This window comes from Branchiostoma lanceolatum, chromosome 12, assembly GCF_035083965.1.
Source record: "Branchiostoma lanceolatum isolate klBraLanc5 chromosome 12, klBraLanc5.hap2, whole genome shotgun sequence".
NCBI classification, from domain to species: domain Eukaryota; kingdom Metazoa; phylum Chordata; class Leptocardii; order Amphioxiformes; family Branchiostomatidae; genus Branchiostoma; species Branchiostoma lanceolatum.
The window spans coordinates 13437846-13454617 of NC_089733.1; the positions used below are offsets into that span (position 1 = coordinate 13437846).

At 43.9% G+C, this 16772-nt stretch overlaps 2 protein-coding genes across 4 annotated transcripts in view; both read right to left on the minus strand.

The window, feature by feature from the left end:
- LOC136445564 (zinc finger E-box-binding homeobox 2-like) overlaps positions 1–7559 on the minus strand; it is a 58541-nt gene extending 50982 nt beyond the window's left edge. The window contains exons 1-2 of one of the 3 annotated variants that reach the window (XM_066443635.1): positions 7414–7559; positions 5752–6113 (exon numbers count right to left, since the gene is read on the minus strand). In XM_066443635.1, the coding sequence (XP_066299732.1) occupies positions 5752–5836 (85 nt within the window). In that variant the 5' untranslated portion in view covers positions 5837–6113; positions 7414–7559. The remainder of the gene's footprint in view (positions 1–5751; positions 6114–7413) is intronic. The other 2 variants (XM_066443634.1, XM_066443636.1) reach the window with 2 other exon arrangements.
- A 5213-nt stretch (positions 7560–12772) lies between these two features.
- LOC136446344 (E3 ubiquitin-protein ligase MARCHF8-like) lies at positions 12773–15648 on the minus strand. Its single transcript, XM_066444689.1, has 5 exons — positions 14888–15648; positions 14328–14478; positions 13830–13945; positions 13433–13567; positions 12773–13183 (listed from the first exon to the last, which is right to left on the minus strand). The coding sequence occupies exons 1-5, from the start codon at positions 15464–15466 to the stop codon at positions 13178–13180; spliced, it is 987 nt and encodes a 328-aa protein (XP_066300786.1). The 5' UTR covers positions 15467–15648; the 3' UTR covers positions 12773–13177.
- Between the last annotated feature and the right edge of the window lie 1124 nt (positions 15649–16772).

Consider the following 16772-nt stretch of genomic DNA (forward strand, 5'->3'; position numbering starts at 1 on the left):
TTTAATTAAAGTACACAGTCTCCTTGATGACCACTTCTTTTGAGATGTATAAACAAGTTACAGCCAACCTGGTCGAACTCATCACTGCTTTTTTTCTCCCTTTCTCTTGTTTGCTTGATTTTGTCAAAGCACTTGACAGGACTGTATTTGCCACTTTGTAAGTCCTAATCTTGATGGGTTATCTCGGTTACTGGGACGACGTTTTAGTGCCAAATATATAAGCGACGTAAACAACATGTACGTACATGGCTTTGCATCACTGACAGTGCGCTACAAGACACAGCACTGAAACACACCTTTCCTTGCATTTCCATCAACAATGCGGCTAGTTCGAATTTCACTTTTCCCTGCCGATAAACAAAACGAAAAGGAAAAAGCTGTGCCAGAAAAGGTTTTATCAGACTGAATGGTCACTGCACATCAAAACCGCACCTTGACCCCACCACTTAAATCATCCGCGCCACACAAGGATATCCCAAGTTCAAACCCAACCCTTTCAAGTCCTGCCAAAGGGAGGCCCACATGTCAGAAGTCTGTGGCGGAAAGGAGACATGAAAAGGCGTCAGTCGGATGCACCTTATGAAAGCCACCAGGAGAGGAAGACAGATAAACATTGCCAGAAAGGTGGGGAGGAAACGTGACGTGTGCCCCTTCCTCCCCCAGCTGGCGGCCAGATCGTCAACAATCCCTGCTCCTTCCTTCAGGTACGACTGATAGGAATATCAACAGTTCCCGATCCTTCCTCTGAACCGTCACATAAACTCCCCCCCAGGTAGACTAAGTAAGGTGCGGCCTGGCGCCAGCCTCTGATAAAGTTTGTACATTCCTGGCTGCTATCAAAGGTTAGGGTGTTTTCCTGTGCAGGGCTCCGTATAAACAAATCTGGAAATCACTGGATAAACAGGCATAAATGTGTGTCGTTAGTTGCCATGCCATCAACCTGATTAACAGGAGTTGGGAAAAATCACCGGCAAGGCTGTAAAAGTTATCAGTGGGAGCTTGTTGTTGTTCCCACTGCTGGATAGAGTGGGCGGACTGTGTGTGAGGTGTAACAGGACAATGGACGATGACTCCGCACCTCACAAAAGAGCGGAGGGCAGTGTTTGTGTCGCGCCCGGCCGGGGGACCGATTGTTGGATGGATCACACGCGCTGACATCTGCCCCCTGCCCACTCACCTCCCAAACCGACCATGAAGAGGCAGAGAAAGGTGTGTAGAGACATCTCATCCTGACAATGGAACGTTCCCAGAATATAAATCCACACGGACAATGTCTCCACAGGATGGGTTCTGCGGTGCCCAAACGGTCCCTCCCTCTTGATTTGGGTGTCCCTGTATGCGTCTCTTTTCCTCCACCTGGCCTCCCTTTGTAGTCCGCGTACCTTTTCAGTCCCCGGCCATATGGACTGTTGCACAGATGCAGCACCTTTTATTCTCCTTTATTCCCCGTCTCCCTTTTATTTCCTTACTGACAAACACGCGGCACAGGTGATTTGGAGTCCTTTTATAGTCGCCCCATTACCTACCAGGACGCCTGCTTTCAACCCACCTCACTTTGTGGCCGCCGGTGCTTTCAAAAACACCTTTTTAGTTTGTCCGGAATTCACGGACGATAAAACCAGGGCTGACGCCAGACGGAATTTCAATAAGCACCGGGCCTGACTTTGCAATAAAAGCTGCCGATAAGTCGGAGCCACCAGGTATTTAACATTGGCACCTTTTTCTATCAGCCAACCTTGCCAAATACCCGCCTGTCTCGGCATGTCTAAGCCCCTGCTACACGTCAACAACGCCGGGACCGCACAGCAAACTTTCCTGACTCCGCTCTCTTCACAAACTTAACAACCTCCTCGCGTGTTTAGGCTACAACCAATCAAAATATTATCACCTCAAACTGTAACGTTATACCGGCCGGACAAAGGGGAGCTCATCGTGAACTCAGGTGTTGCGTGTACCCGGACAAACAATGGAACACACGGACAAGGGGCTCCTGTTACAGGTAAAGAAAGGGGGCCGCCACGTGTGAAGGGCCACCCTGCCTCAAAAGCCCTCGCGGCAATTGTGTTGAAGGGCCTGAAGCCTCACTCCGACCACAAGGTGTACTCGCACATCCTGGAGAAAATAATCCACCTGCGAAACCTCCGAAACGCCAGAAATCATGCCACAATCAAGAGGGTTAAAATTTATGCCGTCGGCCACTCGACGCTATAAAGTGCACAGAGGAGTAAGAGGGGATATTAATTGGTACATTACTTTGAGGTGGAAACCGCTCTTTTAATGTGGTAGGAAAGATTAGTGTGGGGGTCACCTTGGCAGGGTGAGACAGAGCTATGTTCCTTTTAGCCTTGCTGTTAAGCCCCGAATTTGGAGGACGATGTTTCAAAGGTTACTAGGAAATGAAGCGCTGGCAAATGTTGACTTTGTTGGATAATGAAAGTGTGAGGAGGGGGCTGAGTGACGTGCGTACTATCCTGCATGAAAAAAGGTGGACAGCCAGGTGCAGGTGTGTGTGCGGAAATAATTACATTTAAATTGATAGCAGACACTTTGACGTCCACGTTATCCCTGAACTGCTGGAGTGGGATTTCATCGAGATAGGCTTCGTGACGCCTGCGTAGCATCATCAGTACCGTTTTTTTGTTGTCGCCCGCGCTTCGTACGTCTAAACAACGGCAGACGATGACAAAGACGATGGCTGGGAAATAATTCCCAATCAAATAAGAAAAAAATTAACCTAGTCTCTCACAGCCCTGGGCTTAGTCATAGTCTGAACAGAGCTGGCATTATGCTGTCTGAATACACAACTTAATCTAATCATGGGCTTACCTATTGTTGCTGGATAGGTGTTCTTACCCAAATCCTTGCCGAGAAAAACAACTGAAACATAAATGGCACTCACAACCTAATCATAGCTTGACAGGGAGACATCCAAATGACTCCCTTTTAGGTACTTTCCAGCTTCCACAGAATTTTCAGGCGAAAGAGAAACTAAAAATGATTTACATGACGATGAGAGTGATATGATTTGCTACATGTATATGGGTAGGTGGAAGATATGACAGTTAAATTTCGAGCTGTCAGCCAATGTCTACGTAGCCACTACGTCCTCCCGAAGCCAACAACGTTTTGACAGGTCTTAGCTCGTCTGACAATAAAAAGACCGGAAGGTCCGAATGCACTTAGTGGGAAAAATGGGCCCAGGTAAAAATCAATGTTAAAACCACGTGGAGTGAATATCAGATGGTTTGACTTGCCATTTCCACCTTCAATAGATAAAACTGGTGTGTTACGCCGAATGGCGGTTATACCGGCTATATAGATACAGATACAGATACAGAAAACACAGATCCTGAATATTTCCAGTAAACACCTTGAAAACATTACACCACTTTTCTTAGTTTCTTAACTAACATCTTTCTTATCTTACAAATAAGATTTCATCTTCGATTGATGATACGGCACAGTGTTATTTTCTTCAAAGTAGTAAGTTGCCTGCTTTTCTTCAGGGCACACCTTGACAACAAGGTGCCCAGCAGCCCCTTCTCTTTGCTCCTTCTCCTGTCAAGGTGCCAAGGCTCGCAGGCGCCATGTTTTAACCTCAGGTATGTGAAATTTGCAAGGTAAGGGTGTGCAAGTCTCCGGTTACAACCGGTAACACTTTCCACCTGTGGACCATTAAACAATGCTTTTTAACATTCGCAGCCAAAGTCCTCAATTAAGCAGCCCTCCAGAACTCATACAATATTGATACTTTCCTCTAACGTTCGTAAACAAGAGATTTTTCGGGAACGGGATTTGAAGGGAGGTGTAGGAAAGGTGTGGGAGTGGGGGTGAAGACTAGCACACCTTGTTTGTGAGGGTCCCTGGAGGGAAACATGAACCCAGGTTGGGTTGACATCTGGTGTTCTTCACACAGGGAAGGCAGTTTGGGAAAGAATTCATGCAGTGACAGTCACATGAACAAACAAATAACAGTGGGAGGGCGCAATCTTCTTCCCAAACCCAGGTGACACAAAGGGAAATAGGTAACAAAACAAGAAACCAAAGGAAAAACATCCTCCCCCATTCAGAGGTTTTTTGATCTCATTAATACAGGGATTACGTTTTCACACATCATCCCTTTGAAGTTTGAAGCTCCCGAAACTGTACAATGAAAATGTGTCACAAACTTGGACCAATACCTGAAGTGTTCACTCAAGTTTGCAATATTTTGTGTATTTCGGGATTTCTAAAAGGATTAATGTTGTAAGAAAAGACAAGAAAGCTTGGACGGTATAAGACTTTGAGGTTTAGTCCCCCACTGGGTTGCTGTAAGCTTCTCACAGTGCCAGGTAGTACAACAAGGTTTTCAACAACACCTAAGCACAGGAAAACCACGACTTTTCCTGTCAGCTTTGATTTTTCTTGGTAGCTTCTTGTCAATATGTAAGGGTCAAATACGAGGTTGTCGCCGGGGAGACCAAATTTAGACACGGCTGGCGGCAGGAAAATATCGGCGCTCGCATTTCCTTTGTTTACACCTGTGGGTCATTCGTTACAACATGTCAAACTTCGCGGCGCAGCTTCTGAGGAGGATTACAGTCCTGTTTCCGCCGATATCTGCCCTCAAATCCCGGGAAATAGACTGGAAAACGGCCAGAGACGGCGTCCAGTTCGTGGATAAGACCTTTGTTTGTCAAGGGAATGTTTTACTTTCGCTCGTTTGAGAAGCAGACGGTGTGAAAATAAACGTGACGATCTAGCTGGGCGGTCAGGTACGATCAAAGAGAAACCCAACGGTACTCCAGCCGTCGTTTCCAGCTCAGAAATTTTAACAACCCACGTAAAAACATCATCCACTCACTCAAGAAAACGAGATTTAAAGACTAAGACAGTTGCTACGGTGAAGATGTTGACACTTTCACTAGTTTGAAGCACAGACACACGGTAAACAAATTACGGGACAAACAATGCGCCCGGGCCTGTCACTACAAGGACAACTGATGAACGCATTTAGAAAATGAAACTGTAAACAACGATGTTTTGACATAGATCAAGGTTGTGTTTAAACGTCAATCTTAGTTTAAGAGGAGATTTTGTAGCGACTTTCTTTGGTCTCCAAGTCGCAGAAATGTCCGACATGTGCGGAAAATAAATAAGCAGGCAGCCCCTTGACAAATAAGGCCAGGTAATCAACCAAGTTTGCCTCGCCCAAAACAACCCAGAGAAAAAAAACACACCTCAACCTACGGAACGATAAGGGAAAGTGGCGTTTAAAGGAGACAACAGAGCATCGATTCCGCTACATTGTGAGGGAATTGGGCAGGTATTTTAGCTCGGGGCGGAGACAGCTGCGCTCGGCCAGGTATGGCAGCCACGTACGGGGCGAGGGCGGGGGACCCCAGCTTAGGCGGGGGCTAACTTGGACCAGTGTCAACCTCACGCTTTTCCGGCATTACAAAGCACAAAATTCGCACACGATCTGAGACTATCAAGCCTTGGCCTTATCTTTTCCCCGTCGTGACAGAATTTTGATGGATTTTCCCGCAGGGTGACCCCGACAAGCGATGGCAACCGCTCAGCCCAGGTACGCATTAACCCAGATCAATGGAGCCACACAGGGGGAAAGTTGCCCGTACCGTTAGGTGAGCGAACAGACGGCGATAACGCAGCCTTACGGCCGAGTTCGGCCGTGATCGACGAGTTCTTGACAAGATATACGTAGATCTATCGTCTTCACTTAAAGACAAGATAGTTTAAGGTCGTTCTCACCTTTTTTCCGCCGCGGACAAGCTTGTTTCCGTCTCGTACACCTGGACACCTCCGCCATGCTGCTCCCGACCCGCGGCAAGTCCATCGCGCAAGGCTCGCACGGTCAACGGCAGGGACGATTACGACACCCCGCTTCCGGGTTTACGACGTTCAGTCAGTTTGCGGCTAGGTTTCACGATAGTTTGCCGCTTTGCGGTGGGGATTTACGACGTTTTAGGGACTTGCGGTAAATAACGGTCCAGCAGACGACGTACTTTCCTCTGTGGTCAGAAATCACCTCAGAATATCTTGACCTTGCCAACAGCTCTGACCAAAGTCAATAGTTTTCACACGAATCCACAATATCTGCTTGAAATGCCTGTCTGAAACGAAGAAATAAAGCTACGTAAGCGACATGGCAAAGTATTAGTAGGAATAACCGAAACTTGGCGTATTTTTGTTGCAGACGACATCATTTCACATCCTGCCAGCAGTGGAAAATTTTCCACTGCTGACAGGATGATCCTGTCAGCAGTAGAAAAAATGCACTGCTGACAGGATGATCCTGTCAGCAGTGCAAATTTTCAACTGCTGACAGGATCATCCTGTGAATAGCCCCAGGCCACACAAAAACGGATTTTTAATTGATGAATTCACAAGTAATTGCATCTTTTTCCAAACGTTCCATCAAATTAACCATCTATTGATACTAAAAAGACATTCCGCAAAAAAATACATTTTTAAACTAAATTAAAGTGAAAATACATTAATAATATCATACGTACGAAATAAATTGAATGTTGCTTAATGTATTGCAAAGAAACCTTGCTTTTGACAATGATCCATCATTTGTAGCATTGCCAGTGATTCCTTTTCCAAAATTGTAATATATGCTGAGGCACGTTACAACAAAGATGTGTCATGAAGTCATCCTTTCAGTTTCCGGGCAAGTCAGGGCACACGGAAGCTAGGGGGAGTCAGTGACGTTATCACCTTTATATATACACTTCCCAGAATATCAATTAGTATTAAAAGAAGAAAATCATACTCTCCAAGCAGAGCTAGGGTTTCAGCTGGTTTTTAACGTGTTTTTAGGCGTTTTTGTCATGCCTTCTACTTTGTCATCGTTTTTGTTGTGTCGCAAACCCAGGGTTTGCGAGACAAAAAAAAAATGACAAAGTAGAAAGCACGACAATAACGCCTAAAAACACGTCAAAAACCAGCCGAAACCCATGCTCTGCTTGGAGAGTAGAAAATCATGGGTACGGTCCCTTACGTTTTGTAGTTTCCACATTTCAAAGTTACTTTTTTTTAGTCCACTGCGAGTGCTAAAATTATCTAACACCTGGCATCACGGTACAGGATGTGTCCATAAAAATCGGTATCTCCAAATAAGTCAAACTGTACAACTGTACGTGCACTGTTACACATATTCCCCCATTGTATTCAACAAACCTTGAAACGACCAAGGCTATACAGAGATACCTTTATCTGCCTCTGCCCTCCACATTTGGCGGCAACGTGTCAGTACCTGACGTCTGCCCGCGCCTGGCCGACAACTGAACCGGGAACCAAAACTTGGGAAGGTCCCAACCCGCCGGAACAAGCCGCCGTGTACCGCGCACCTAGACAAAAACCGTCAAATTGTACCCTTTTACGCAAACCCGTATGAATACGACCTACCTTTATCAATTGACGTGACGTCACGATTAATAAACACTTACAGAAGCCACGACGACGTCCCAGTGTTTGTGCTACACGTTACACGTCGCTGTCAATGTTGTTGGTAGAATCATAGGAGTCGACTGTTCCGTGTACTGCGCCACACACTGGCGCACGTTGACTCATCTCTTGGAATCACCCGCGTAGTTGGCGGGTGGGTGTTGTTCTTTACCCAGGCTTGCGCAATGGGGTGGTTTCCGGCGGCAAGGTTTCACAAGAAATCCCGACGGCCCCGTGTGACGTCATGTACCAGGAAATACGCGAGAAAAGGATAGTAGAAGTATAGATCTCCAAGCAGATGGTTGAAGAGGCTTTGGTAGCCTTTTCTATACGTGTCCCACTACCTTTATTGACATATACCTGGAAATACTTTTAACTAAATCCATCTTTAGAAGCATCCACTGTACATAAGTAGCTTAAAGAGGAAACCTTTCCGAAGAATTTTGATGATGAAAAGAAAATTGGTCTCAAGAACAGATTCCTTGTCACTTACGTGTTTCAAATTGTCGCCTTTGTCTTTCGAAATGTACCGACCAATTAGGTCTAACGGAATTATTCATGATAACAATGTTGTACACCAAACTTTCATCCAATGACTCCAATGTCATCAAGCAATTTTACTGGACATTAAACCTTTTTTTAATCGTTTTTTCCATATTTCAGGCTCAAGGTGTTTTAAATTCCTGGAAAAGCGGCGCCGACTCAGTGATCTTCTTCAGTTATCAATCAATGATACTTGACACCGACATCCCTGGGAGATGGTCTTATCATCTTTATGCTAATGATTTCCTGCCAATACCATATCATTTCAGCCGTGTTTTGATAACCGGCCCCTCGGTTTATAATTCGTATCCGTTTCACATTTGCATGAAATGCTTAAAGCGAGATCATACCACAAAAACGATTGACACACGCGATATTTAGATTTAATTAACCCTAATTGTTGATCCCATCGAAAACGATGGACAATCAAGAATTTATGATACCATCATTTCACTGAAAGTACGCCTAGGAACAAACTTTATAACATTGAAAAGAATTCGCTTTCTTTCTCCAACGAGATCAAGGAAGGTCTGTTAGTAGGATGCCAAACCAAGATAGGTTTTTTTTGTTTTTTTACTTCTCTGCACCGAGCTTCTTTTTTTTTCTCATCTTATCTCATTAGTTGCACAAAGATCTAATGAGGATCTTCAAATAATTAATCCAATTAAATGTTTTTGCAGAATTTAGAAGTCCTAGGCGACAGTGGTTTCACCGTTCTCGTTCTGGATCTGAATGTTTGGGGAGAGTGCATTTTGTGTGCAAAATCCAAAACGAGCCAAAATTGTACAAAGAAAACAAATACGAGTAAAAATATACATAAATAGACGCAAACTATGAAAGAATGTTGAAAGTTGGACTCGGTAAACAATATGAACAACTGATGTAACAAACACACTAGCCTTTCGCTAGTTGGGCAACCCTGGCATGTAACTACATTGTATATACAGTTTCCATGCTGAGCCAATAAATGAATAAATAACTAAATAAAAACAAACACACTCGGAGAGTAACTCCTTGGTTTGTTTCAAGGGCAAGTTGTCCCACATGACGTGTTCAAGTCTGCTCTAGATTTGGGCCGGTGACGTCATCAACAATTGCGATTTTAACCCAGATTACAATCGATTGCGCAAGACCTACGTTTCTGGAAACATCCACACTCGTACAGTTCATACGGTCACGGTCAATTGGATTACCAGTTTGGCGTTTTTTTTCTTGTTCTTTTTATATTCCCCTTCCGGTGGGAAGGGGGATATACTGTTTTTGCTTGCCTGTTCTTCTTCTTCTTTCTTCTTCTTCTTCTGCCAAAAACCAAGTAGATGTGCGGTGGTAGCTCTACTAATGGTATTGCAGAAAGTTATATGTACCTTATGTTACAATGTACGGATGTTATATTTGAGATGTAGGTACCTATAGGAAAGGTGAATGCACCTGGCAATAAATTATGCTAATGAGGACATCATTTGCATAATGTATGCAAAAACATAATTACGTTTACAGTTAAAGCTGCAGATGTCATATTTGCCATGTAGATAAATTTAGGAAAGGTAAACACACCTGGCCATGAATTATGCTAATGAGGACCTCATTTGCATAATTTATGCAGAAACCTGTATTTCCCTTACCGCAAAAGCTACAGATGTCATATTTGATATGTAGGTACCTTTAGGAAAGGTGAACACACCTGGGCATAAATTATGCTAACGAGGACCTCATTTGCATAATTAATGCATAAACTTGTATTTCCCTTACCGTGAAAGCTACGGATGTCATATTTGAGATGTAGGTACCATTAGGAAGGGTCACAAAACCTGGCCATAAATTATGCTAATGAGGGCCTCCTTTGCATAATTTATGTATATCCCTTACCGTAAAGGCTACGGATGCCATATTTCTGATGTAGGTACCTTTAGGACAGGTGAACACACCTGTATATAAATTATGCTAATGCGGACCTCATTTGCATAATTTATGCATAAACTTGTTTTTCTCTTACTGTAAAGGCTACGGATGAGATGCAGGTACCTTTAGGAAAGGTCAGAAAACCTGGCCATAAATTATGCTAATGAGTGTTTTATGCATAATTTATGCATATCCCTAACCATAAAAGCTACGGATGTCATATTTGAGATGTAGGTACCTTTAGGAAAGGCGAACACACCTGGCCATAAATTATGCTAATGCCGACCTCCTTTGCATAATTTATGCAGAAACTTCGTAATGTCCTTACAGTCAATGCTAAGGATGTCATATTTGAGGTGTAGGTAATGGAAGGGGAATATTATGCATTTTCCCGAAAATGTTGCCATTCTAGTTGTTATTCTTCTTTTTTCATCAAATAATTTCATCTCACCTATGGCGCTTATTTTGTAGTCTAGTGAATCGTTGAACCAAGGAGGTTATAACCTCCTTGGTTGAACATGCCATGGGGTATGCTACTGCCACCAGTCACTGTGTTGTCATAGCATTTCATATTCAAGCCCAACAACAATTACCATACATTGTAATCGTGCTTGCAACAACAATACACATGAAGGCGCCGCACGAAAGGTTGAAATGCAATATGAGGAAACAAATCGGACCCTAATCATTTCAATTGGACAAGTTAACGGGGGTCGTTAAGATTTTTAGACTTGCAAGTAAATTTTCTAACTTGGTAACTTCTAGCACGGTAGACTACTGAGTAGATTAAAAGTTGTAGGCCTATTTATTCTGTGTTTTCCACGTATTATTCCACTTTGTCATTTTCTACTCGTCGCATTACCTTTGTTCGATATTCATCTTATCATTCTTGTAATCGACATTTGTTAAGTTAAAAGGAGGAGGGCTTCTATAAGCCTTGCAGGCTTCATCCCCCTCCTGCACGTTTTTATTGTGCTTCTAATTATTTCATTATTGCTTTCTGTTTTTATGTGCGAATAAATAAAACAAATAAAACAAGCATGCGCGCATGGATCAACAAAACTTCTGCCTTTTTTACATACCCAGCGAGATTCCTACATTCCTAGAAATGGTTGAAACGCCCTACGCCTCTTTCCAGATCGATTGTACTTTCGCAAATGTAGTTTCGATGTTACGCAACATTCGTGATTTCTGGTGCAACGTACTGAGGGTAGTCTGAATCACGGATCTTAGGTCTCCCGAGGGAATGCGACTATAGTCTCCATAGCATGCTTCGAGTTCACTGATTAGAGTCTACAGAATACGTAGCAGATCTACAGTGGCAAGGCAGTGGACACTGTCAGAGTCTTGTTGTCCTTGCCACCGGTAGATTTGCTTGTACTGTTTTGTGACTTCAGGCTGTCGTGTTCAACTGATGGCTGCAGTCTTTTCACATTCTCGCCTTCATGTTCAATAGTAGCACTCTGAAAACAGGTTACCCGCTTTCTGACAGCCGCCCTCAAGGAGCCTCAAGGCGCCATTTGAGAAGAGAGGTTTTAATATAATCTCCAAGCAGATCTATAGGTTGCATAAAGACCGTATCAAACTGGCAGAGGAAGTACGTTTTGCAACCCAATGGATTGCATTACAAGCTCCTTCTTCCAGCTGGATACGGTCTTTGCAATCCATTGGGTCTGGTTGGAGACTATTTTAATAGAGGCCTAAGGCTATTGGCAGGATCATCCTGTCAGCAGTAGAAAAAGTTGCACTGCTGACAGGATCGTCCTGTCAGCAGTAGAAAAGAAATGATCGTCCTGTCAGCAGTGCAATTTTTTCTACTGCTGACAGGATGATCCTGTCACTTAGGCGCACTTTAGACCTACAATGTTATAAGGTCGTACGATCATCGTCGTAGGCGACGGTTTTCTTTAGACACACGGTCAGGAAATATCATGGGACCCCCGCGGCGCAGAATTCCATCGATGTGCGCGTGTGACTCAAGAACTCTTGCGCTCAAATTCAAAATGGCGGGGGAACCGCTTGTTTTCGTCAAAAGATGAAGCTTTTACTGACTTTGCAACAACTGTTGCCCTGCAGATGAGACGTTGAGAACGGTGCTCAACAAAGAAAGAGATTGAGGCTGGTACAGAGACGGACGGGATTTAACCCGAGTTCGTGGCCGCCGCCGGGGATGTCCCGGGGATCGAGGAATAGGGGCATACTAGAGAAGTAGCCACTGGTAGCAGGGCGTCGCGCCGGAATACCCGGTTTCGGATGAGAAAAATATGTTTCCATTGCTAACTGCATGCATATTTACAAAGAAAACGATAGAAACTTTCCTTCCCGGACAGGAAACAGCACGCTGTAGGCTTATTAGCATATCACCCACTTCCGTCGCCGGCGACGATTCTTCTTTAGACGAGAAAAACACAGCCACAGGCCCCCCCGCTGAACGTCGTGCGACTGGGTCCGAGGTGGTCGCACGACATTTCGAGGATTTCCCGTTTATTGCCGTCGTACGATTGTTTTGATCGTCTTTAGACGGCCAAAAAATACCGTCGCCGGCGACGTCGCCCACGACGATGATCGCACGACTCTAAAATGTCGTAGGTGTAAAGAGGCCCTTAGTCTCCGAGAATGCGGGTTACTCGGTACCAATCGGGAGAATGAAACAACGTCCTCTATCCTTTACTTTGAGAATTGCAGACTCGTTCGAGGTTGGAGCTCGAGGGCAAACATCGAACATTTTCTGGTCAAGCGAGGGGCTGACACTGTAGGAAAGGATCGTCAGTAAAAAAGGGAAGTAAAGAACGAAAAATGCTGCACAAGTTGTTGACCCTATGACCGAATATTTGTTTCATGAATTGATTGTATGTAAAACAAAAACGCAAACAGCGAATATAACTCGCATTTTATTCTTGAAATTTCGTATTGGTCACGAATAAACTGGTAAATGACATCATGCCAAGTAATGACCTGTTGCAATTAAAGAGTGAAAAAGAATGGCACAAGATACTCCGCACTAACACTCGAACAGAAAACAGGGTTTTTCGAGCCATACGACAGCGTGGCGCATGCAGCGCCGCCCATCGTACTAGAATCGCAGTGCAGAATTTGGTTACGATCATGGAAAGTAAGTATTACATGTCGACAGTAAACTTATTCTAATGTTCAGTGTAATTAAAGCCGCTAAATGTCGCTCTTGTACGGAAGGCTGTGGTAACAGAGGTTACTATCCAGTGACGTCTGTGCTTGTTCCATGCAGACTTCTCGCTGGATGTAGAACTCCTGTTAGTAGATCCTTTTACACCTGCGAGCAACCGATGTAAAATAAGAAAAGGAAACCAACTAAAACATTGTGAACATTTACAAATAAAACAGAAACACTGACAGCTCGTGCCGTTATCTCACAATTATTTGTTAGAAATCTACAGCAAGTATCTCACTCGTAAAATCGACAAAATCATTAGATACGAACATTCGTATTTGCTTTTTTTTTTAAAGAAACTTTTGAAAAATTAAACGTAACGTTTAGCTGGGGACGAGCGCAATTCCCTACCTGTGATTGGTTCTCCAGGACACCGGTCATGGGAACGAGCTGTATTGGCGTCAGAATCTCTGAAGAAGGGAGGACCAGGATACCTGAACACTCCGAAAGGCGTCTTTTCTTCAAACGACCTGCGTAATCTTGAACCTATGGAAAATACAGGCTATTGTTTTCTTCTTTGGATTGATATCATCAATACAATACATTTCACCTATATGTAGAGAATGTGTACTTATATGTGTGCATGCATATGTATAAGTACAAACAAATACATATCACTTGTAATCGCTGACAGGATAATAATGTCAATAGTACAAAAATGCAAAATTCCGTTATTGGCTTCCTTCAATGTTACTCTACTCAAAGTCGCTAGATGTCGCTCTTGACCGGAAGGCCGTTTGACGCTCACCTGCAGGCGCTGGTTGATAGCCCGCCACCTGTTGAGGAGAGCTGCAATCGGCCGGACGTAGAACAACACGATCCCAAGAGAAAACAGGTTCAATACCACGTACAGGGCGTAGCACACTGGGAATAGGAAAAGGTATACGTTTGTAGTCGGTTTGTAGCCTGGTTATCTTCCAAGATTTGTAGTTAGTCTATACGGTCGGTGCCACGCTGGTTTGTTGGTATTCTCCAGGCAGAGGTTTTGTGACCGGGATTTTTAACGTTTCTCTCCGTTAAAAATCACGGACGCTCCTAACCCACTCGACCGAAACCTCTGCTTTTGAGATTAGCTTGTTGGTAGGGTAGCGGCGTTGGAAAGCTCTCCAACATACAGCTGACCAAAACTGCAATTCCAGAGCGGGTTAGCTGTATTTTAGCTATCAAACAAGCGATCACTTATGTATATATGCACCGTCTGTATAAAACAAAGTGCTAGCGCTAGAAAAACATTTTGCCGACTTACCTTGAAATTCGGGCGCCTTTTTCTGCTGCTCTGACATGGGATTGGTGAAGGACCAGACTAGAAAGTACGTGGACCCGATGATAGCGGACAGTGCTAGCAGGACGACTACCATAGACCATCTCTCGACTGCGTCAAGGTGGACGCATTTCCACTGTCAACGAGACAAAAAAGCTTCAAAAGTTATTTACAACCAAAAGTTTTCACCTGCTATTGAATCGTTTAGATTCGGTCGGTAGTGTGCTACTGTCCTCATCAATACTGACTGGTTCTATTTCCCACTAGTACTGACACTGCTGCTATATGTCGCTATATGTCGCTGCAGTGAGAAGGATGCGGTCCCAAAATTGACTGCTAGCTTGTATCCCCAACCTGATGAACTATTCGCGGAATGTTCAACCTCGCTTTCTTGTAAAGGTACCATGCATAGAAAATTATACACGAGTGAATTACAATGTACATGCATCTTTTTCTCATAACTCAATACATTTACATCATTACAATTTACAATAACATTTTGTTTAGGCTAGTAACGTTACAGCAACACGCCAACAGATCTTTACCTTGGATGGTCTTTTCAGTCCGTGGTTCACAATGCTGAAGCCGTGAGAACACAACTCGCACGTCCACGAACTTTTCCAACCGAGCCATTTGAGTAGGCACTCCTGGTGGCAGTACTGTAGAGATCCGGAGCACAGACACGGGCTGATCATCGCATCTTCCTCATCCTCACCACCGTGACAGATCCTGCACATGAACCGGTACGAACTCGCCGTGGACTCGCTGTCTTGTCGAATCCTTGCACTTGACTGGCATGTGATGGGCGCGTGACTTTGAACCACCTGCAAGTCAGCTTGGACTTCTTCTGTGGATTCGGGTGATTCTGCTCTTGTATCCTCCTTTCCTGTGGTTGATTCGTCTGATAGGCCGTTTGTGGGGCGTGGTTTCTTAATAAGAGTACTGTCATTTGTCGCTGAGATGACTTGACAGCTTATAATTTTCTCCTTGGAGATCGTCTCAAGATCATTCTTTAAGTCTTGACTGCTAAGACACTCACTGGTATCGTCTATGTCCTCCTTATTTGAGACACAAGAACACCTTACTTTTGGATGACTCTTTCCTTCATCTTCCAGCCCGGACATTGAGAAAGCTAGGATCACTTGGAAGTCTTCAACAAGTTTTGCTAGCCCTTAAACCTCCCCTCACTTCTTAAAGAAGTTATCGTGCGTCGTGTTCACCGCGAAGTCTGAAGTTTTGTGTTGTGGGCATGTTCGAATCCAACATGGCGACGCGCTCGGCCGTTGTCAAGGGCAAATGTGACAGAACAATAGAAATGGAATAAACGAATTCGTTTGTTCACAGTGTTCGAACATAGTGATGCTACCACTTAGCAACGCAGTGGTCAACAGTGGCGTCTTCATTAGACAGCTTCAAACTGCAGTTTACTTTAGATGATGTAAATGCTGTAACAAAAGTCATTTGAAGCGATATAACCAACCGCCATCGACTGTATGCAAAGTTACTCGGAAAGATTGTTGATACAGACAAGTGAATAAACCGGTCGACCAATTAATTTCTCCTTCTGTCGGTATTTTGGTATGGCTCTCAAACTAGATCAGCGTTGTACGAAGAACGTTGCCGTAAGTTATGTTATAATGACTGCAAGATTCTACAATGTTATTAATTGCAACTGTGTATATGAATTTGATATGAGGAGGATAGCTGGTTGCGCGTGTATTTATTCTCCATACGCCTCTCGTACGCCACAAGAAAAATGTATAAAATGCCACAAAAAGACTGGCAAACAAGCCCGAACCAAACATCTGCTTGAAAATTAAGGCGGTCCCTTTTAGATTTTAACCGTGGTGCATTGTGGGAAGCTGTATCAGCGCAACGCAAGCACTTTCAGACAAGATGGCGAAACACCTGTTGCAATGTGGCACTGAGTGAGCCCAACTTTTTCTCCACGTTTCTCTAATCACGCAGAGAATATCGCACCGAGCGTAAGTTACCAAACCCGGTAAGTTTTTGTGCATCTACTTGAGTAAAAAATCTATCAAAACATGGATTGTTGTTCATCAATGGGGGCAAAAATTTCCCAGAAGAAAGTGCACGTTAACTTTGTTCAAGGAGGTTATTTAAACTTTAACCTCGGTGGTTTGTTCAAGCGGCTTAGTCAACTCTCGAGGCCGGAAGGAGAAAAATGTGTCAATAAGACGTATCATTACTCAAACAACATTATCGGCTGCGGGTTAAAATGGGAATGTGCAAATACACGAGCGTTTTTGGAACATATGGAAACTCGAGAACAGTCTAACTTCAATTGGTAACTTCGATATATATACTATCAATTATTCAGACTGTTCGCAATCAAAATTGGCTTGCCAAGGGTATGAATAATTCTCTGGCTAGCTGTACGTGTTTTATGAAATTGTACCTGAAATAAAC

Excerpts from the sequence above, each read along its gene's own strand:
- LOC136446344 (XM_066444689.1), bottom strand. The coding sequence starts at position 15,466 with ATGTCCGGGCTGGAAGATGAAGGAAAGAGTCATCCAAAAGTAAGGTGT. Across the intron at positions 14,479-14,887 it reads GACTGAAAAGACCATCCAAG|TGGAAATGCGTCCACCTTGA; the intron begins GTAAAGATCTGT and ends TCTCGTTGACAG. Across the intron at positions 13,946-14,327 it reads AAAGGCGCCCGAATTTCAAG|TGTGCTACGCCCTGTACGTG; the intron begins GTAAGTCGGCAA and ends TCCTATTCCCAG.